The sequence below is a fragment of the Balaenoptera acutorostrata genome, chromosome 5 (genome assembly GCF_949987535.1).
Source record: "Balaenoptera acutorostrata chromosome 5, mBalAcu1.1, whole genome shotgun sequence".
Taxonomy (NCBI): Eukaryota; Metazoa; Chordata; class Mammalia; order Artiodactyla; family Balaenopteridae; genus Balaenoptera; species Balaenoptera acutorostrata.
The window spans coordinates 46,854,121-46,873,833 of NC_080068.1; the positions used below are offsets into that span (position 1 = coordinate 46,854,121).

Below are 19,713 nucleotides of genomic sequence, written 5' to 3' on the forward strand. Positions count from 1 at the left end.
CTATACCAAGTATATTTTGCTAGCACTCCCTAAAGTAATACTTTTGAAAAGTACCTTCTCTTCTCTTTTCAGTTATTTACAAACAACTGTTTACATAAAGATCATTATCTCTTTATGCATAGGTTATTATGTATTACTATTCAAATTCCATTATAAAATGTTCTAATTAAATGCTACCACCATTGTTGCTTCAACATCTGAAAGTCTCTTAGCTTTGATCAATCCTAACATTTCCCAAAATGGATTCTAGGAAATCCGATTTCTGTAGGATATTGATAATGTTATGAGAAAAAAAAAAATTGATCAGTGTTGATATAAGTTGGACTGTTTTTTTTTTTTACTACAAAGCCATTCAGGGCTTTAAAAATATGCTAATGTGTGCAGTGCTTTTCTAAGAGAGATAGCCTGGTTATAGATTTGCCACAAAGATGCTTTGTGGCAAAGCATGCTTTGGGAACAACTGACTTTCTTATTTTGTAGATTAGAAAATGGAGTCCCTGAGAAATTAAACAACTTGCTTAAAATTAGACCTCCAGACTAATATTTTTAAGACAATGCTATTCTAAGATGGAAACTGATAGGTTCTTCCCACCCAGCCTTTCTCTCTGTCAGCTCTTGGGCTAAATGTGGCTCTTGCCTTGACTTCTGGGCTTGTACTACTTATTTGTTTTGAATGATAGGAAATATATCCCTGAAAAGCTGCCTTATAAAGGCCCAAATTTCCACCCAGACAGTGTATTGATTTATTTACAGTTTTTTTTTTCTTCCTTGAAATCTTCCCCTTCCCCCACAAAAAAAACTCCACAAACCAAACATGATTACTGGGGATCCCGGAGAGCAGTGGTTTGGAAGAGACAACTCGTTCTCTTGGAAACTTTATCTCTGCACTAAAAATTCAGCAAACACTCTTCTTTGTTTTTGTGGCTTTTTCAGTCATATTTATTTGGAGTTCATTCTCTTAGTAAATAGTTTTAAGTGCCAGACATGGAGTGCACATTAGTAAGTAGGTTGGGCATAGGCGTTGCCTTCCTAGAGCTCACAGTGAATATAGAAAAGACAAATTAAATAAAAAATTGTAGTTCATCATAAATAAATAAATCAATAAATATATTGTGATAAATGCTAAGATTAAAGTACAGAGAACTATGCCTTGTACAGTAAGGAGGGGCATTTTCTAGGCAGAAGGTACAAGGAAGTCTTCCTGAGGAAATGGTTTAAGCTAAGCCCTATAGGATGCATAGGTATTTGGTAGAAGAAGGGGGTCAGAGGCAGAGCCCAGAGCAGGGGTGTTAGGCCTGGAGGAGATCGTCATTAGAAAGTGAAAAAACACCAGTGTGGTTCTTGTGTGGGTAGTGCTTGAGCTGCCCTGAGACATCTTCTGATATATGAATGCATAAGGTTACATTCTTTCCTGATGCATACAAGAACCATTGTTGTTGGTTTGCCACCTGATTAGTGATTTTTGATAATCATCTTGTCCTACTATTTACATATGTAAAGTAAATAATGTTCCATTATCAAAAAGTCTGGGAAAATTCTGCATAAATTCTGCCTAGAGGTAATCATGCTTGTAACCAGAATAATCCTTTCCCAGAGACAAAAGGTAGGGACCATACAGACCATTCGTACAAACCCAAATTGTGATTTTTCCTATTTTTCTTTAAGGCATAATTTCAAACAGTTTGGAAGATTTTTATACTAATTACTACCTGCCTTAATATACATGAAATATAAGGAAATTTAATACAAATAGATTATAATATACTTAATATATTATATAAATGTAATAAAGTAGAATATAAATAGGGTATAAGGTAATTTATGGAATTTAAAGAATTTAAAGGAATATAAGAGAAATCTGGTTTAAGATTATGATGCTTTCTGTAATTTTTTCTGATGTTTCCTTAAAAAATATGTGTTTGGGATTTGACCCTAAACTTTGCTGACATCCTTGTTTTTGTTTTGTGCTTCCTCTAGTCTAGTGGGATTGCAGCCATCATTGCTATTTTGGTGTTACTGCTACTCTTGGGCATCGGTTTGATGTGGTGGTTTTGGCCCCTTTGCTGCAAAGTGGTGAGTAAGAAGGATTTGCAATCCTACTCTTTTTTAAACATCAAGGTGTAAAGTAAGGCTGAAATATGAATCAATATTCAACAACAGCAAAGTTTCAATTAACAAATTGAATTTTAATAGTTTTTGTCATTATAATAAATTGTATTCATGCATGCCAATCAATGTTCATTATAAAACTTCATCAAAAAAAGGCTTCAAAATCAGATTTGGGTGAAGAAGGAGAAAAGAAGGTAGGACAGGTTGTAGGGATAAAGGGTTTTCCATGCAAGTACAGAAGAATTTCAAGAAAATTGAATGATATGTTCTGCTGGATTCATTGAGAGAGGTTGATAATCTGTCAGTTTTTTTTTTTTTTTTCAGTGCTTATTGAATGTTTCATTACCTCTTTGAAAGATCTACTATTTCAGGACCTTCTCTGTTTGCCTCTTAGAAAAACATTTTAGAAATAAGTCATGTGCAAATGACTAGGGTATCTGTTAAACAGTCACTTTTGAAGTTACGACAGTTGATTTCAGGTTGTGTCATCTTTCATGTTTGAGTCAAACCTCTGAAAGAATATGGGTAATAAGCTTTCTAGTGCTACTGTAACAAATTGCCACACATTTGGTGGCTTAAAGCAACACAAATTTATTATCTAAGTTATGTAATCACAGATCCAACATGGGTCTCACTGGGCTAAACTGGGTTAAAAGGTATCGGCAGTGATACATTCCTCTCTTAATGCTCTAGAACAGAATCTGCTCCCTTGCGTTTTCCAGCTTCTAGAAGCCACCTCCATTCCTTGCCTTGTGAGCCCCTTCCTCCACCTTTAGAGCCAGCCACGTTGCATCTTTGTCACCATTATTCTGTAGTCACATGTTCCTCTGACTCTGAACCCAGCTGGGAAAGGACCTCCAGTGTTAAGGAACCATGTGATTAGGTTTGACCCACCTGGATAATCCAGGATGATCTCCTATCTCAAGGTCCTTAACCTTAATCACATCTGCAAAGTCTCTTTGGCCCTGGAAGGCAATTTATTCACAATTCCAGGGAATTAGGATGGGGACATTTTTATAGAGCCATTATTTTTCCTGCCACAGGGTGGAACGTTGAGTAAAAAACATCAGCACATTTCAAGCAATACAACTTGGATTGTTCAGGCTTCGTAGAAAAGGTTGTTCTGAAGAAGTGCTCCTTCAAAGCATGCTACTACCTATTTTGATAATATTCCTTTCCTTATCAGCACATTATATAGAACTTTATATTCTGTAGATCAGAGTAGTGTTTTACATAATATTACTAGACTGACTTTTTTCCCCTTCCCGCTGCTGACTGATTTCCGTTTCCTTGCAACTTCAGGCAGTGCTTTGTATTACTCCTGCGTTTATTATTCATTGTACTTCAGTCTGCTTTCATGAGACAACTTTACAATCTTTTTTCTCCGAGCAGTTGGCCCATGGAGGAAGCACAGAATTAACTTAGACAACAGTAGAGACAAGAAGCATCCTGTCTCTTTGCTGAACTAATCAGTTTCCTGCCATAGCAATTTATGCTCAAACGGTTTCCTGTAGTAATCTTGATTATCTTAGATATGGTGATTTTAGGCTAGCTAGCACTCTTGAGTCTCAAATTAAAAAGCAAAAAGGTGCCTTAATGTGATGTGTGCTCCTTGTTTTTTTAATTTAAACTTCACAATGGTGGATTTCCTTATTTCATTACTTTGCAATTTCATATAATATTGACCAGAGGGCTCAAAAGCATCAAAGTGGTATTTTAAAAGGATGCTTGTGAAGACTGAAATGGGCTTCTTTGGGAGGTTGCTAGATGTACTCAAATGAAGTCTCCACCATAACATGGGGTATTATAGAGAGGATTCAATCATCAGGTGGTGAGAATAGATCCGTTCCATCCCTGGGTCTCTGCAGATTGGGCATCATGCAGTATATTTCTTTATGCAAGGCACAGAGGGACACCATTAAGGCGTGTTTTTACGATGTCAGGAGGGCTTCCTAGTCTCAGAAGCATCATGAATGCTTACTAATTTCTGCAACTTACTTCATAGAGAGAACCATCTTTATTTTACATTTAGAAATATAGACTGTAGAGCAGCTAGCCCTGAGTATGAGCTTGTATTTAGACCTAGGAATAAATGAATCAGAGCATATGCTTCCTAAAGTAGGTTTAAAAGCAGGGAGAGAGAGAGATTGGTTCAAGATGGCGGAGTAGAAGGACATGCGCTCACTCCCTCTTGCGAAATCACCAGGATCACAACTCACTGCTGAACAGTCATCAACAGGAAGACACTGGAACTCACCAAAAAAGATACCCCACATCCAAAGACAAAGGAGAAGCCACAATGAGATGGTAGGAGGGGCGTAATCAAAACAAAATCAAATCCCATAACTGCTGGGTGGGTGACTCACAGACTGGCAAACACTAATACCACAGAAGTCTACCCACTGGAGTGAAGGTTCTGAGCCCCACATCAGGCTTCCCAACCTGGGGGACTGGCGATGGTAGGAGGAATTCCCAGAGAATCAGACTTTGAAGGCTAGCAGGATTTGATTGCAAGACTTTGACGGGTCTTGGGGAAACAGAGACTCCACTCTTGGAGGGCACACACAAAGTAGTGTGTGCATCAGGACCCAGGGGGAGGAGCAATGACCCCATTGGAGACTGAACCAGACCTACCTACTAGTATTGGAGGGCTCCTGCAGAGGCGGGGGTGGCTGTGTCTCACAGCGGGTACAAGAACACTGGCAACAGAAGTTCTGAGAAATAATCCTTAGTGTGAGCCCTCCCAGAGTCCACCATTAGCCCCACCAAAGGGCCTGTAGGCTCCAGTGCTGGCTCATCTAAGACCAAACAACCAACAGGGAGGGAACTCAGCCCCACCCATCAGCAGACAAGCGGATTAAAGTTTTACTGAGCTCTACCCACCAGAACAACACCCAGCTCTACCCACCACCAGTCCTTCCCATCAGGAAGCTTGCACAAGCCTCTTGGATAGCCTCATCCACCAGAGGGCAGACAGCAGAAGCAAGAAGAACTACAGTCCTGCAGCCTGTGGAATGAAAATCACATTCACAGAAAGATAGACAAGATGAAAAGGCAGAGGACTATGTACCAGATGAAGGAACAAGGTAAAACCCCAGAAAAACAACTAAATGAAGTGGAGATAGGCAACCTTCCAGAAAAAGAATTCAGAATAATGATAGTGAAGATGATCTAGGACCTCGGAAAAAGAATGGAGGCAAAGATGGAAAAGATGCAAGAAATGTTTAACAAAGACCTAGAAGAATTAAAGAACAAACAAACAGATGAATAATACAATAACTGAAATGAAAAATACACTAGAAGGAATCAATAGCAGAATAACTGAGGCAGAAAAACGGATAAGTGACCTGGAAGGCATAAGGGTGGAATTCACTGCTGCGGAACAGAATGAAGAGAAAAGAATGAAAAAAAAATGAAGACAGCCTAAGAAACCTCTGGGACAACATTAAACACACCAACATTCACATTACAGGGATCCCAGAAGGAAAAGAGAGAAAGAAAGCACCCGAGAAAATATTTGAAGAGGTTATAGTCGAAAACTTCCCTAACATGGGAAAGGAAATAGCCACCCAAGTCCAGGAAGTGCAGAGAGCCCCAGGCAGGATAAACCCAAGGAGAAACATGCTGAGACACATAGTAATCAAACTGGCAAAAATTAAAGACAAAGAAAAATTATTAAAAGCAACAAGGGAAAAACAACACATAACATACAAGGGAACTCCCATAAGGTTAACAGCTGATTTCTCAGCAGTAACTCTACAAGCCAGAAGGGAGTGCCATGATATATTTAAAGTGATGAAAGGGAAGAACCTACAACCAAGATTACTCTAACCTGCAAGGATCTCATTCAGATTCGATGGAGAAATCAAAAGCTTTACAGACAAGCAAAAGCTAAGAGAATTCAGCACCACCAAACCAGCTCTACAACAAATGCTAAAGGAACTTCTCTAAGTGGGAAACACAAGAGAAGAAAAGGACCTACAAAAACAAACCCAAAAAACTTAAGAAAATGGTAATAGGAACATACATATCAATAATTACCTTAAATGTGAATGAATTAAATGCTCCAACCAAAAGACACAGGCTCGCTGAATGGATACAAAAACAAGACTCAAATATATGCTGTTTACAAGAGACCCACTTGAGACCTAGGGACACATACAGACTGAAAGTGAGGGGATGGAAAAAGATATTCCCTGAAAATGGAAATCAAAAGAAAGCTGGAGTAGCAATACTCATATCAGAAAAACTAGACTTTAAAATAAAGAAAGAGACAAGGAAGGATACTACGTAAAGATCAATGGATCAATCCAAGAAGAAGATATAACAATTATACATCTATGTGCACCCAACATAGGAGCACCACAATACATAAGGCAAATGCTAACAGCTATAAAAGAGGAAATCGACAGAAACACAGTAATAGTGGGGGACTTTATCACCTCACTTACACTGATGGACGGATCATCCAGACTGAAAATTAATAAGGAAACACAAGCTTTAAATGACACAATAGAACAGATAGATTTAATTGATATTTATGGGACATTCCATCCGAAAACAGCAGATTACATTTTCTCCACACCCTCTCCAGCATTTGTTGTTTGTAGACTTTCTGATGATGGCCATGCTGACTGGTGTGAGGTGATACCTCATTGTAGTTTTGATTTGCATTTCTCTAATAATTAGTGATGTTAAGCAGCTTTTCATGTTCCACTTGGCCATCTGTATGTCTTCTTTGGAGAAATGTCTATTTAGGTCTTCCACCCATTTTTGGATTGGGTTATTTGTTTTTTTAATATTGAGCTGCATGAGCTGTTTATATATTTTGGAGGTTAATCCTTTGTCCGTTGATTCGTTTGCAAATATTTTCTCCTATTCTGAGGGTTGTCTTTTCGTCTTGTTTATGGTTTCCTTTGCTGTGCAAAAGCTTTGAACTTTCATTAGGTCCCATTTGTTTATTTTTGTTTTTATTTCCATTACTCTAGGAGGTGGATCAAAAAAGATCTTGCTGTGATTTATGTCAAAGAGTGTTCTTCCTATGTTTTCCTCTAAGAGTTTTATAGTGTCTGGCCTTACATTTAGGTCTTTAATCCATTTTGAGTTTATTTTTGTGTATGGTGTTAGGGAGTGTTCTAATTTCATTCTTTTACATGTAGCTGTCCAGTTTTCCCAGCACCACTTATTGAAGAGACTGTCTTTTCTCCATTGTATATCCTTGCCTCCTTTGTCATAGATTAGTTGACCATAGGTGCTTGGATTTATCTCTGGGCTTTCAATCCTGTTCCACTGATCTATATTTCTGTAGCTTAACAATTTTTAGCAGCATTAAATTATTAGGGATCATTTTGCACTTTATCATTATCAGTAATATTACTTTTTCATGGGAAATGAAATGTATTTATTTCAGCTTGGTGTTTTACAAATTTCTTTGGTTTGATTGTCTTTTAAGTGCTAGGGCCAAATATTGAATCTTTCAACTAAAACATGATTAAATAGCTTAAAATGTCTGTTTTCAGGCACATTTAGATTATGTCAGCAATCACCTCCTCGGGAATCATATGCTCAGGAGCTCTTATCAAGATAGAAATACTGGAGGGAGATGCAAGAGGGAAGAGATATGGGGACATATGTATATATATAACTGATTCACTTTGTTATAAAGCAGAAACTAACACACCATTGTAAAGCAATTATACTCCAATAAAGATGTTAAAAAAAAAAAAAAAGATAGAAATACTGGAAAAAAAGCCCTGAAGAGAGGCACGGATATCTGTCACACATTCTTCATTCAATCATTTCATATTTTTAAAAAAATCTTATGAAATAATTTAACCATTCATTGTTCAGAGATTAAAAGTTCACAGATATTTAATTAATGACTCAGAGATGACAGTGTTACTTATATCTTAAGCAGTGGTTCTCAGGTTTTTTTCTGTTCCTAATAACTGGAAGGCTGTCAGAGTAGTAGCTGTCAGATTGCCATTGGTAGTGCCTCTCTCTGGGGGGAAAGGGCGGTTGGGTGAGACATCTCCAGGGATCAGTATGGTTTAGGAAAGCCCCTCTGATAGGCTCAGTAATGATCCCTAAATATATCCAGGTCTTAATTCCTGGAAACCGTGAATGTTATCTTACATGGCAAAAGGGGCTTTGCAGATATGATTAAATTAAGGATCTTGAAATAGGGAGATTATCTAGGATGACCTAGATGGCTCTAAATGCCATCACAAGTGCCGTTATAGGAGGGAGGCAGAGGAGATAAGACCACAGAAGGGGAAAAGGCAGTGTGACCATGGAGGCAGAGATTGAAGTGACGCAGCTTCTAGGCAGGGAATGCTGACAGTCACCAGAAGCTGGGAGGGGCGAGGAGCAGATACTCCCCTGGCTCCTGAAGAAACAATCAGCTCTTCTACCACCTGATTTTAGCTTTGTAAGACTGTGTTTGGACTCCTGGCATCCAGAACTGTAAGAAAATAAATTTCTGTTGTTTTAAACCACTAAGTTGGTGGTAATTTGTTATAGCTGCATTAAGAAACTAATAGATTTCCTAAATGATTCTGATAATTGCCAGGATTGAGAATCACTGCTCAGGACTCTTGATTTGGGGAATTCACATGTAATATGTTTCTAGATCGACTCATTACAAAAACTGTTTATGAAGTACAAGAGATTTTAAGATGGTAGATGGTTCCACGGCAATTAAAACCAATGTTCATTCTTTAAAATTAGAATTACCATTCTCTTTTGTTTTGGGTAACTGTAAAGTAAATATGCAATGCTTTATATACTGAGTAGAATTTACTCACTGTTTCAGAGTGACCAGGGATTTGTTGAAGAAACAGGTTTCTAATTTTCAGAAGTATCCAAGGTATATATGTTATTAGGACCTATTGACAGCAAAGCTGCATGGTCAGCTTTCTCAGGGTGCTTGTTATTTGCTGTAAGAGGCCAGAACAATCCCATTCATATTCAGATACATATCACTACTTCAAGATTATGACAGACGAAGACAAATACCGTATGTTTTCACTTATATGTGCAACCTAAAAACAAAGGAACAAATATAGCAAAACAGAAACAGACATAGATACAGAGAACAAACTAGTGGTTGCCAGAGGGGAGAGCGAGGGTGATGGGTGAAATAGGGCAAGGGGATTAAGAGGTTCAAACTACAAGTTATAAAATAAATTAGTCATGGGGATGTAATGTACAGCACAGATAAAATAGTCTATAATATTGTTATAAGTGTGTATGGTATAAAAATATTGAATCACTGTGCTGTACACCTGAAACTAATATACTACTGTAAGTCAATTATACTTCAAAAAATTATAATAGTTCCTAGACCTACTATTATATTTCATAATTTAATGAATTAATAAAGAAGCACATAGTATTTCTGTATCACAGATTTGGTTTCTTGTTTTTAAAAATAGATTTTTACAGTTATATTTCAATACAATTGGATTCCTTTTAATCCTGTGTATTTTAATTTAGCTTATTTATTCTGGGAAGGGGTTCATAGGTTCACCAGATTGCCAAAGAGGGACATAGAATAAAAAAGGTTAGAGAAAACCCCCTGCAATAGAATATCTGGCCACCAATGATGCTTTTAATATGAGACTATTTTAAAATTTTCAATCTTTCAGTTCATTTTAATGAGTATTTTCAAGGATAAAGGAGAGAGATGATATCATTTAAAATGTTGCAGAATTGTGTCCTCTGTGTACCTAGGTTTTCCATGACAAATAGGATCTAAACCAATGATATTTGGAGAACTTTATCTGGTGATAATAATAATAATAATAACAGAACCCTTATGCAAAGCTGGAATTTTAGGTGCTACCATTAGTGAATTACGGAGTATGTTGAGTTTGCAAACTATTCCGTAAGGGGGAAAGTTTTCATTTTTGTGTGAAGTTATTTCTCACCATCTGTTTACGAGTCTGTATCCTGCTCATTGAGTATCCTCACATCCATCCTTTACAACCGCTTTTCTATAACAGACATCAGCAGCATCCTTCCTTTTCCCTTAAATTAAAAAAGGGGGTAGGAGAGGTTAAAAAAATCATGTACTGAATCATGAGTGAGATATCAGAAAATACAACTCTTTTCATCATTGTTAGCTTAGAATGTATGTTGAGTTTATGGCAGATCTGTTTTACTATCAGGATGGCAGAACTGACAGTCCTATAGTTGCATCATTTGGAGTAACCAGACATTCTCCAGAATTACAGATGTAAGGCTAATGAGGTGGCAAACAAAGGCTTTCTGGAGTGTTGTCAATTAGAGTGTGTTATCCAGCTGCAAATAAATATCTGAATATGCTGGAAATGATAAATGTTCACTTTGATCTAGTGTCCTTGGCCAAAGTTCTCCATCCGCAAGGGAAAATTGCAAGCTCATTTTTCCTTAGTGCATTTAAGACATTACAGAAAGATCTCATAAATCTTAATTTAAAAAAAACATTTAAAAAAGTTATCTTTTTAAAGCCCAATTTGCTTATAAGTAAGTTGAGCTTTCGTGATGAGGATATATCTCACTGGAGCTCTATGGAGTCATTTTCTTAGCCAGCAACAGCTGTGCTGTTCTTTCTAAATAGTAATAATGCTTCTACATTGCACTTGTTCTTTATTGTTGAGGAGGGCTCTTGATGCCTTTATTGAGTTACTTTGAGAGCAGCCTGATTTTTTTTTAGAATGCACAATAAAACAGAAGTAATTTAAATTTTTAATATGCCTTCCTTGCACCATTAATTAAAATGATTTATGTTTGGTTGCCTCCTTGAAATAGTGTGATGTTAGTACTTATTGCTTCCATGGTGATGTTTTCCAACAGAGCATCATTTACAAAACACGGTATCAAACCCTTCCTGGTCTTAGTTTATTTGCTTTGACAGCAGCACCTTTACTTAACTCCGGGAGTATATACTCTCACACTTTTCTTCCTAGTCCTCATTTGGCCTTTAAAATTATATTTATTGTCCAGACTTCCAAGTAGCTATTTATTTGTTCAAAGCAGACTCTTTGAACATTGATGAGTCTGTCAAGGAGGAAAGGAAAGGGAGGTGAGAGAACCTCGACTATATATTGGTCTGGATGTTGAAAGCACCTAACTTTGCGGGATTCAGAAAAGGGCTTCCCAAATACTTATGTCAGAGAACTTTGTATTCATGAGAGGAAAGGCGCTACACTTGTTCTCTGATTTTATCAAAAAGAAAGGGAAGAATGAAAGGAAATCCCACATGTATTTTAAACAAGTTTTTGTAAACACTAAGAATGATTTGTCTAAGTCTGTGGGCTCTTAGGCGCTTAGATGACATTGCTGATAAATTGGGCATTTGTTTCTGTCACTGGCAAGAATCGGTTCTGAAATACTACTTGATCTACAGTTGTTATACAGTATCTTTTTTTTTTTAATCCAAGGCAGTTCACTGTTGACAGTTCTTTTCACTCTTTTCTGAATATTGGAACATATGATTGCATCAAGCTGGCTGCAGGCTCCTGTACTGACATTTTCTAGCTCAAAGAATGCCCACATCACTCGAACATTTGAAAAGTGTTAATGAGCAGATCAAAAGGACTGTTGCCTGAAGCAGCTAACTTTTTTTTTCTTTAAGAAATCGGCTCTCCTCCAAACTGAAATCTTCATTCTAACAGCTAAGTAGATGAGATGTAATCCTCCCTGATGATGATAATAACAAATGAAAAAAAAAAACTTGGAGAAGAATCAAAGTCTGCATATGGTTCACAAAGTGGTGAAAGTGTTTTCCAAAATCTTCAATACCGAGCTGAAGGATGCTAAGTGGAAAAAATCCTGGCAACTAGGCAATATTATGCCTTTTAAAATCTGCAAATTCTCATAAAATATGGTGCTTATGAATACATCCTTTTCAAAGATGAATGTATTCTTGCACTATTTAATACAAGAATGGGATTCTCATGACTGTTATTTTTAATGTATTTGGACCAACAGTCAGGTTTCCTTTTCTCCTGCACTAATTTTACTGAAATGTAGAAATATCAGTGGACACAGACTTTTGCCATTTTTGGCTTTGGGGCTGAATGGCTTCAGATTATTTTCACTCTCCTTTGTTACTTATGAAGCTGTGTGGTAGAATGGAGAGAGGGAGCATTTTGAAACATCACACACACACAAAAAACTTATTTCCTCTTCCAACATTTCTAGGGCAATGATGGTGGGCATATGAATGAATATGTTATATCCTTATAAAATGGGGAAGATAACATCTATCTCACACAGTTACCATAAATATTGATCTATATCTGTCTATATCCATCTATCCATCTATCTATCTATCTATCCATCCATCCATCTATCTAACCATCCATCCATGCATGCATCCCAGCAAGTAATAAACTCTCAACACATCTTAAGCCTTTTCTCCTGCACCCTTTCCCTTTGCAATCCAAACCTTATTTTAAAAGGATGTCATGTGGCAGAGGAAGTTGAACCCAGAGTTTCAAGGAAGATGGACCAGTTTAAATACTAATTCTAATGTTTTCTCTTTGTGTGTCCTTGGACAAGTTACTGAATTCAGGCCTCCCTCTCCTTGTATTTAAAATAAGCATAAGATTACTATGAAAATGAGAGAAATATAAGAGTGCGTGGCATATGGCAGCACCAATAAATGTCATTATTGTTAATAGTATTAACAGCATACAGATGAGCCTTTGCTCTGCTTCAGTTTCTGAAAGTGCTGTTATTTGTTGTGGTGGTGGTGGTATCTCTTAATCTACTAGGTCAAAATTTGATTTATGTAGAGTATTAAGGGTTTTGTTTTCATTGTTAACAATGTAGAAAATATACTTGCCAGGATTTCAAAATTGATTTAAATTTATAATAAGCAATGCATTTAGTCATACATAAGATTAATTACACATTATTGGAAAAACAAACCCTAAAGTTCTTTTCTGGAATAAGGTGAATACAAATGTATGTAGACATATGGCCTACTTAATTATGTAAAGGCATAGAAGAAAAAGACTTGGTGGAAATATTGTGATATGTATTTTGTTTTATCATTCTATTAGAATTTTCATTTTGGAAAGGACCTACAGTGAATCAAATTTATTTCCCAAATGAAGAAACTTAGCATGGTCTTATATTTTCCCGTCTGTCTTTGAGTTCATTAGCTCTCTGACTTTACTGGTTGAAAGAGAAATTTGATACTTCATTTTCTTTGGAACTAGCAATATTTTAGTTTCATGGAAATCTTTCTCTATTGGTTATCATTTATATCTTTTTTTTCCCCTCCGTATTTTTCTTATAAATTTAGAGGTTGGCTATGAGCCTTTGCAAACATTCTCAGCTAGTTTCTTCAGCTCACTTTCAATCATATTTTTAGTATCTGTTGTTTGCAGAGCACTTTATTAAGTGCTGTGATATTTTCAAAGAGGGAGAAATGATATTGCCCCTAAGAAATCTACAGTTTTGAGGGGTAATTGAAAAATTCCAAAATAAACATATAAACCCAAACTGATGAAGCATGAATTGTTCAACTGTGCAGCACGTATATTGTTAGAAGTTTTAAAGCTTCTAGGTAAAGCAATAGAAAGTTGGTAGACTACTCTGTAACGACTGGATGGGAATTAATATGGAAATGGTCATGTTTTGGGGGGTAGCAAAGGGATCTTCAGTCAGCCTGGAGTTAGAGGTACACGTGCAGGGATGTTTATACATAGGGTGTTAGGGTCGAACTATACCGTGCTGAGGCATTTGAACAATGACAGTTCAAGAGGTGGCTCATGTAGATGTACTGAAAAAGGAGTTTGCGTTTTCCAGGTTGTGGCTTATGATAACAGATAAAGAGTCTCTGATAAAGAAGGCAAAGATGCCTCTCATTATCGTGCTGCGAGTTTGTCACCAGTGGTCATATGAGGATTTTAAATTGAGACTCAGTTTACCCATATTAATGCTAAAACTTGATGCTATGCAGGATAATCAGCATGATAAATATGACATGAAAAAGGCAGTGTTATGGAGGGGGATGTTCAGTAATTCTTAGGAGATATAACATAGAACAGGGTTGGGGATACTGTTTAAGTCCTCAGAAATTTATATATCAGTACAAGATGTACACGTAATAAGCAGAGTAAATTTGAAATCCTCACAAGGAAATGAAAATGAGTTCAGGTACATTATACTCAGACTTAGTGGAATGAAGGATGTACCTTGGGCTTTTTCTAGTGAGAGAACTCTGGAGAGCACTTTATGGTAGTTTGCAAAACTGAGTGGTAAGCTTCTTCCCAAAATTCGGTAATTCCTCTAGTTCAGTTGTGGCCACTGGAACCTTTGATCCATTTTGACTAGAGAAACAATCAATTGAACTTCTGTTAGAAAAATAGTGACCTAGCTACACAGGTTAGAATGAAGGATGAGTTAGAGATAGAGGAACAAGCTAGAGGTCTAATTTAGCTACAAATAAAACATGTAGGCATTGATGCCAAAATAAAGCTATGGTAATTATAGACTATCAATCAATGTTATCAGTATGTTATTAGTTAAAATGCATAGAATCAAAGTGAGGATTGCTGGGGTGCATCTGTTTTGCCTGAGCACCATGCATTTAATTATAATGGATCAGCCACACTTAAAATGCTATTTATCAGTTCTGGAAACCACACTTTGAGATATTGTTCAAATGAATGTATACTGAAGAAACTGACCAAGATGACCCAATAACTCAGACCGTTATGCAAAAAATGGTTGTGATGTTTAGCTTCCAGATGTGTAAGTTCAATAGATATATGGTTATTATCCAAGTATTCAAAAATAGGAACTGCTCTTTTCTGGAATTAAAAATAGTTGTGTGTATGCATGTGTTTCCACACTCTAGGATCAGGACTAAAGGGTGGAAACTACGGAGAAGGAGACTTTGGCTTCTTTTGGGGGAAAATTTTTCAAATGTTGTGAGTTCCTTGCCAAAGGAATAAATTGCTTTGTGAAGTTGTGAATTACTCTTTATTGCAGGAATTCAAACATAGTTGGACAACAGCTAGCTGGGAATTTTTCAGAATAATGAAGTTTTGGTTGGATGTGTATTGGAGAAGTTGAAAAATATTGTACTAGATATTTTTAAGGTCCAGAGATCTTGAGTTCATGATTTTAGGTAGTGATAGTAGGAATGGAATGCAAAGAATCCTTCCTTCTTCCCGTGATCTTCCTTCCTTCCTCCTCCTCTCCCTTTATCCCTTCCTCTATCTTTTTTTTTCTCTTTCCCACTTTCTTCCTTTTTCTCTCTTCCTAACTTCCCTTCTTTCCTTCCTTTGTGCTAGACACTCTACTAAGTACTGGGAATACAGTGAGGAACAAAGCAGACATAAAATCCATCCTCCTAGAAGTTACAGTGTTTTGGAATTAGATAAAATTATCAATTGTGACCAATGCTAGGGGAGAACAAATAGGCATCTGTACATATTAAGGTAATCTGATCTGCTCTGAGAGGATTGGGGGAATTCATGGTGGGGGGGAAGAAAAGAGGAAAAGATAGAAGAGGGAGAGGGAGAGAGAGAGAGAGAAGAATATTTCAAAGAATCTTTTGAACATGGTAAATGATTTGGTGAAGTCATTTAGAAGTGAGAATAAATTATAGATTATGAGAAAATTTTAAGGCTGCAACTTTAAGGAAAGAGTGATTTACTTGAAAGAAACAAGGAAGATAGGAAGAAGAGTTGGCTCTTAAATGAAGCTTATTAGGTTGGTTTTGACCTTGTTGACTGTGAAATATTGATAGATCTGGTTTTCATTGATTGATTTTGGACGTGCAGGTTGATAATATGAGTGCTTCCTTTTTATAAAGGAAATGCACCTGTAGCTTGATAACCTTTATTTTATTTTACCACAGTATTATTTTAAATCTTTATCCTCTCCTGGCATTTGTTTCTGGGCTAAATGTAAAACTTCACAGATTTCTATCCTTCAATATCAGTAAAAAGAACTGGGATTTTATGTTTATTGATAAGACAGAATTGAATTAAACAGAAGGGTTAAATAGAAGTAACAGCATTTCTTGTAGCATTCAAAAGTTTGAATGCTACAATGAGTTAGTTCAAGATTCATTCAGATTAAATTACTGTCCAGTTATATCTATGTAATTGTAGTTACTGTTTGCATTTTTTTCCTGAGATTTAGATCTAAACTAAAATTTGATGATGAAAGTAATATATATGAAGAAAATTATGAGTCAATTCTCTAAACATTATCAGTAACAACAAAAAAACCTTTCATTATGGAAAATTTCAAACATATACAAAGAGACAAACTGAAATAATGAATCTCCCATGTCTACTTAGTTTCAATGATTCTCAATTTATGGCTGAATTTATTTCATATATAACCTCTTTACTTCCCCACCCCAAATTATTTTGATGAAATATCAGAATTATATCATTTAATCTAGAAATGTTTCAGTATATATCTTTAAAATATATGCAGTCTTTAAAAAACATATTCATGATAATAGGAATATACCTGAACAGTAGTAATAATGCTTTGATGATATTCATTTTCAGAGCTACTATTGTTCTAAAATTTTAAAAATTTAATAACATAATTGAAACATTTGACCTTAGATAAAGTGAAGCAGTTATATTTTCAAACAGATTTTCTTCTTAGTATAGAGACTTGGATGTGTACTTGAATTATCAGACACTACTGGCACTTGGTCAGTAATTTTCTATCATGATGGTATGAAAGTCCAGATACCCCAGTACCAGTAAAGGTCATTTAAATTTGATCTCAGTCTGTATTCCTCTCACATAAAGAATTAACCACATCAAATTTCATGAAATAATATATTGAGTAATGATTCACAGGAAAGGACTCTTGGCTAAGAGGTTGATTTGTTTCTAGGTTAAAAGGTGGGGAAAGAGAGTATGTTAATTTCTCTATTATCACATCTAAAGCAAGCTAACTTTGTATTGTCAATTTGTGAAAAAGTCAGTGAATCATAGCAGGAAGACTTGGTAAATTCCTACTCCATTTGAGTAGTAATCTGTAATTAGTAGTAGTAATCAGTAATAATGTAATCTAGTGAAAAATGTTTGCATTAGAAGAGCCACTTAGTGCAAAGTATTTGACAATTTTTGCTCTTGTTATTTACCTAAAAACTGAAGCTATATCTATATCATAAAGATAAAATGAATGAATGTGCTAGTTAGCTAGCGAGTTAGTCAAAAAAACCCTAGTAGCTGCTAGTTAGTCCAAAGCTAGTTACAAACAAGCCCAGATTCAAAAGGGGGGCATATGTTTTGGGAGGCTGGGTTCATCTGAGACATCTTTGGTGCCACCACAGTATTTTACTAATCTAATTATTTTTATACATCCTTTCTGTCTCCTCCCTGTGACACTGAAGTTTCTGCATTTGATTGTTTTTTTGGTTTTGTTTTTTTGGTACAGGTTATCAAGGATCCTCCTCCACCACCACCCTCTGCACCGAAAGAGGTAAATGAGTGCCTAATAAGTGATGTGGGTGTATTTAGATATTATCCCTAATTTGATCAATTACATTGTTATTAGATAACTGTGATACCTATGTATTGACTTTTGAAATTATGAAAATCAGTTATATTTTGTCTTCTCATGATTTCTTTCATGTGCTAGAGGAACGGGACCTTCACACGTTGATAAACATAGACTAGCCATCAGGATCAATAGTACATAGAGATTTAATTTACTTTTTATAGCAATATATCAATAGTTCTGCTGTCACTTGTCTTATTTACAAAAAGTTGGAAGATCCAAGCTGGCAGTTTAAGGATATTATTACTTTCTTCAAAATGATTATTACTTTTACATTACTCTGTTAGCCAAAATTGTGTTAACAACAGAAAATATGGTGGTGTGCATTTTCAAAGCTTCTCAACTACCTATCTTTTCAGTACAAATTTCGCAGAGTTTAAATTTACACATACATTGAGGCTTTAAATGATCATTGAAATGTGGTCCTAATTTTAATGTTTTATCTTCTTAACTATGAAGTGATGAATAAATCTGGAAAAACCAAATGATGCTCATAGTTAAGGAGCAACTTCTGGTAGCCTAGTGAAATAAGGTAGATTCCTCAAATTGTGGAATGGAAGGAGTCCTCATATTCTGTAGAACCTCACTTGAAATTTATGCACATAAGCATAAGTACATCCACATGTGCTATATGTAATTTTTACTATATTTCTTCCATATCAGTGTCATTATTTGGAAAAATATTTAAATGTGAGTTGGTTCTGACTCAGCAATATTTTAAGAAATCAATTAAACTCAGTTTTAAAAACTTGTATCCACATAGGAGGAAGAAGAACCTCTGCCTACCAAGAAATGGCCAACCGTGGATGCTTCTTATTATGGTGGTCGAGGGGTTGGAGGAATTAAAAGAATGGAGGTTGGTATCTTAAAAAAAAATTAGAAGCTGCTAATCTAGAATATGTATTTTTAGAACTATCAAGCCATGGAAACTGTACTTTTCACAACTCAGTATCCTAATATCATCCATTTTTACTTAACACTAGGTCTTTTTTGGACAATTTTTTTCTATGGAATAATCCTAGCCATTGCAGAACTATTCAAGAAGAACTGACTTCATTAGACAAAGAACTACATTGATAAGATGTCTGAATTCTAAAGGGCAAAACAAAATTAGGGTTTTTTTTTTTTACTATTTTGGAAAAAATTACTACGGAGAACATCAACTTTGAAGAAGCCAGCTACTTAAAGTTGCAACAATGCTTGTCTTTGAAAAGATCCAATAGTTAAGTACTATTTGAGGAGAAAAATATTAAAATATTCAATATCATGGATAAGACCCTATCACAAATGTAGAGGAAATACATTTAAGGCTTTTTTTTTTTTTTTACAGGTTTTAGTTACCACTTATGAATAATCAAAATTAATATTAAATATCATTTATAGACTATTAAATTTTTAGACTGGCAAAACATGTGGACTATAATTGAACTTAAATATTATATCTTGAAGATGAAATGAGGTCTTCTTACCACCACAGAAATATTTTTCAAAGTGATGGATTAATTAATAATAAGCAAGCACTGTCAGCACTGAGCCCTTAACAACAGCATAGATAGGCCAACATCCCTCCCGGAGGAGAAATTGGAGGAATTTTCTCATGATATGGTGACTTTATTATTAAACACAGATCCTGGCATTTCTTTCTTATTAGTTATTCTTTAATTTTATTTCTTGATAAGAAAGAGTTTTTATGTGTTTTGCAATCTTTGCACATCTCCTACTGTCATATCTGCTTTCTCCCATTACTGCCAGCAAAAATCAATAAGCTGGGCTTCCCTGGTGGCGCAGTGGTTGAGAATCTGCCTGCCAATGCAGGGGACACGGGTTCGAGCCCTGGTCTGGGAAGATCCCACATGCCGCGGAGCAAATGGGCCCGTGAGCCACAATTACTGAGCCTGCGCGTCTGGAGCCTGTGCTCCGCAACAAGAGAGGCCATGATAGTGAGAGGCCCGCGCACCGCGATGAAGAGTGGCCCCTGCTTACCGCAACTAGAGAAAGCGCTCGCACAGAAACGAAGACCCAACACAGCCAAAAATAAATAAATTAATTAATTAATTTAAA

General features: G+C 36.0%; 1 protein-coding gene across 1 annotated transcript in view; it reads left to right on the forward strand.

Annotated features, from left to right (window-relative positions):
• Positions 1–19,713, forward strand: part of ANTXR2 (ANTXR cell adhesion molecule 2) — a 154,600-nt gene that overhangs the window by 67,881 nt on the left and 67,006 nt on the right. The window contains exons 12-14 of the mRNA XM_007165603.3: positions 1,978–2,073; positions 17,530–17,574; positions 18,416–18,508. Of these exons, the coding sequence (XP_007165665.2) occupies positions 1,978–2,073; positions 17,530–17,574; positions 18,416–18,508 (234 nt within the window). The remainder of the gene's footprint in view (positions 1–1,977; positions 2,074–17,529; positions 17,575–18,415; positions 18,509–19,713) is intronic.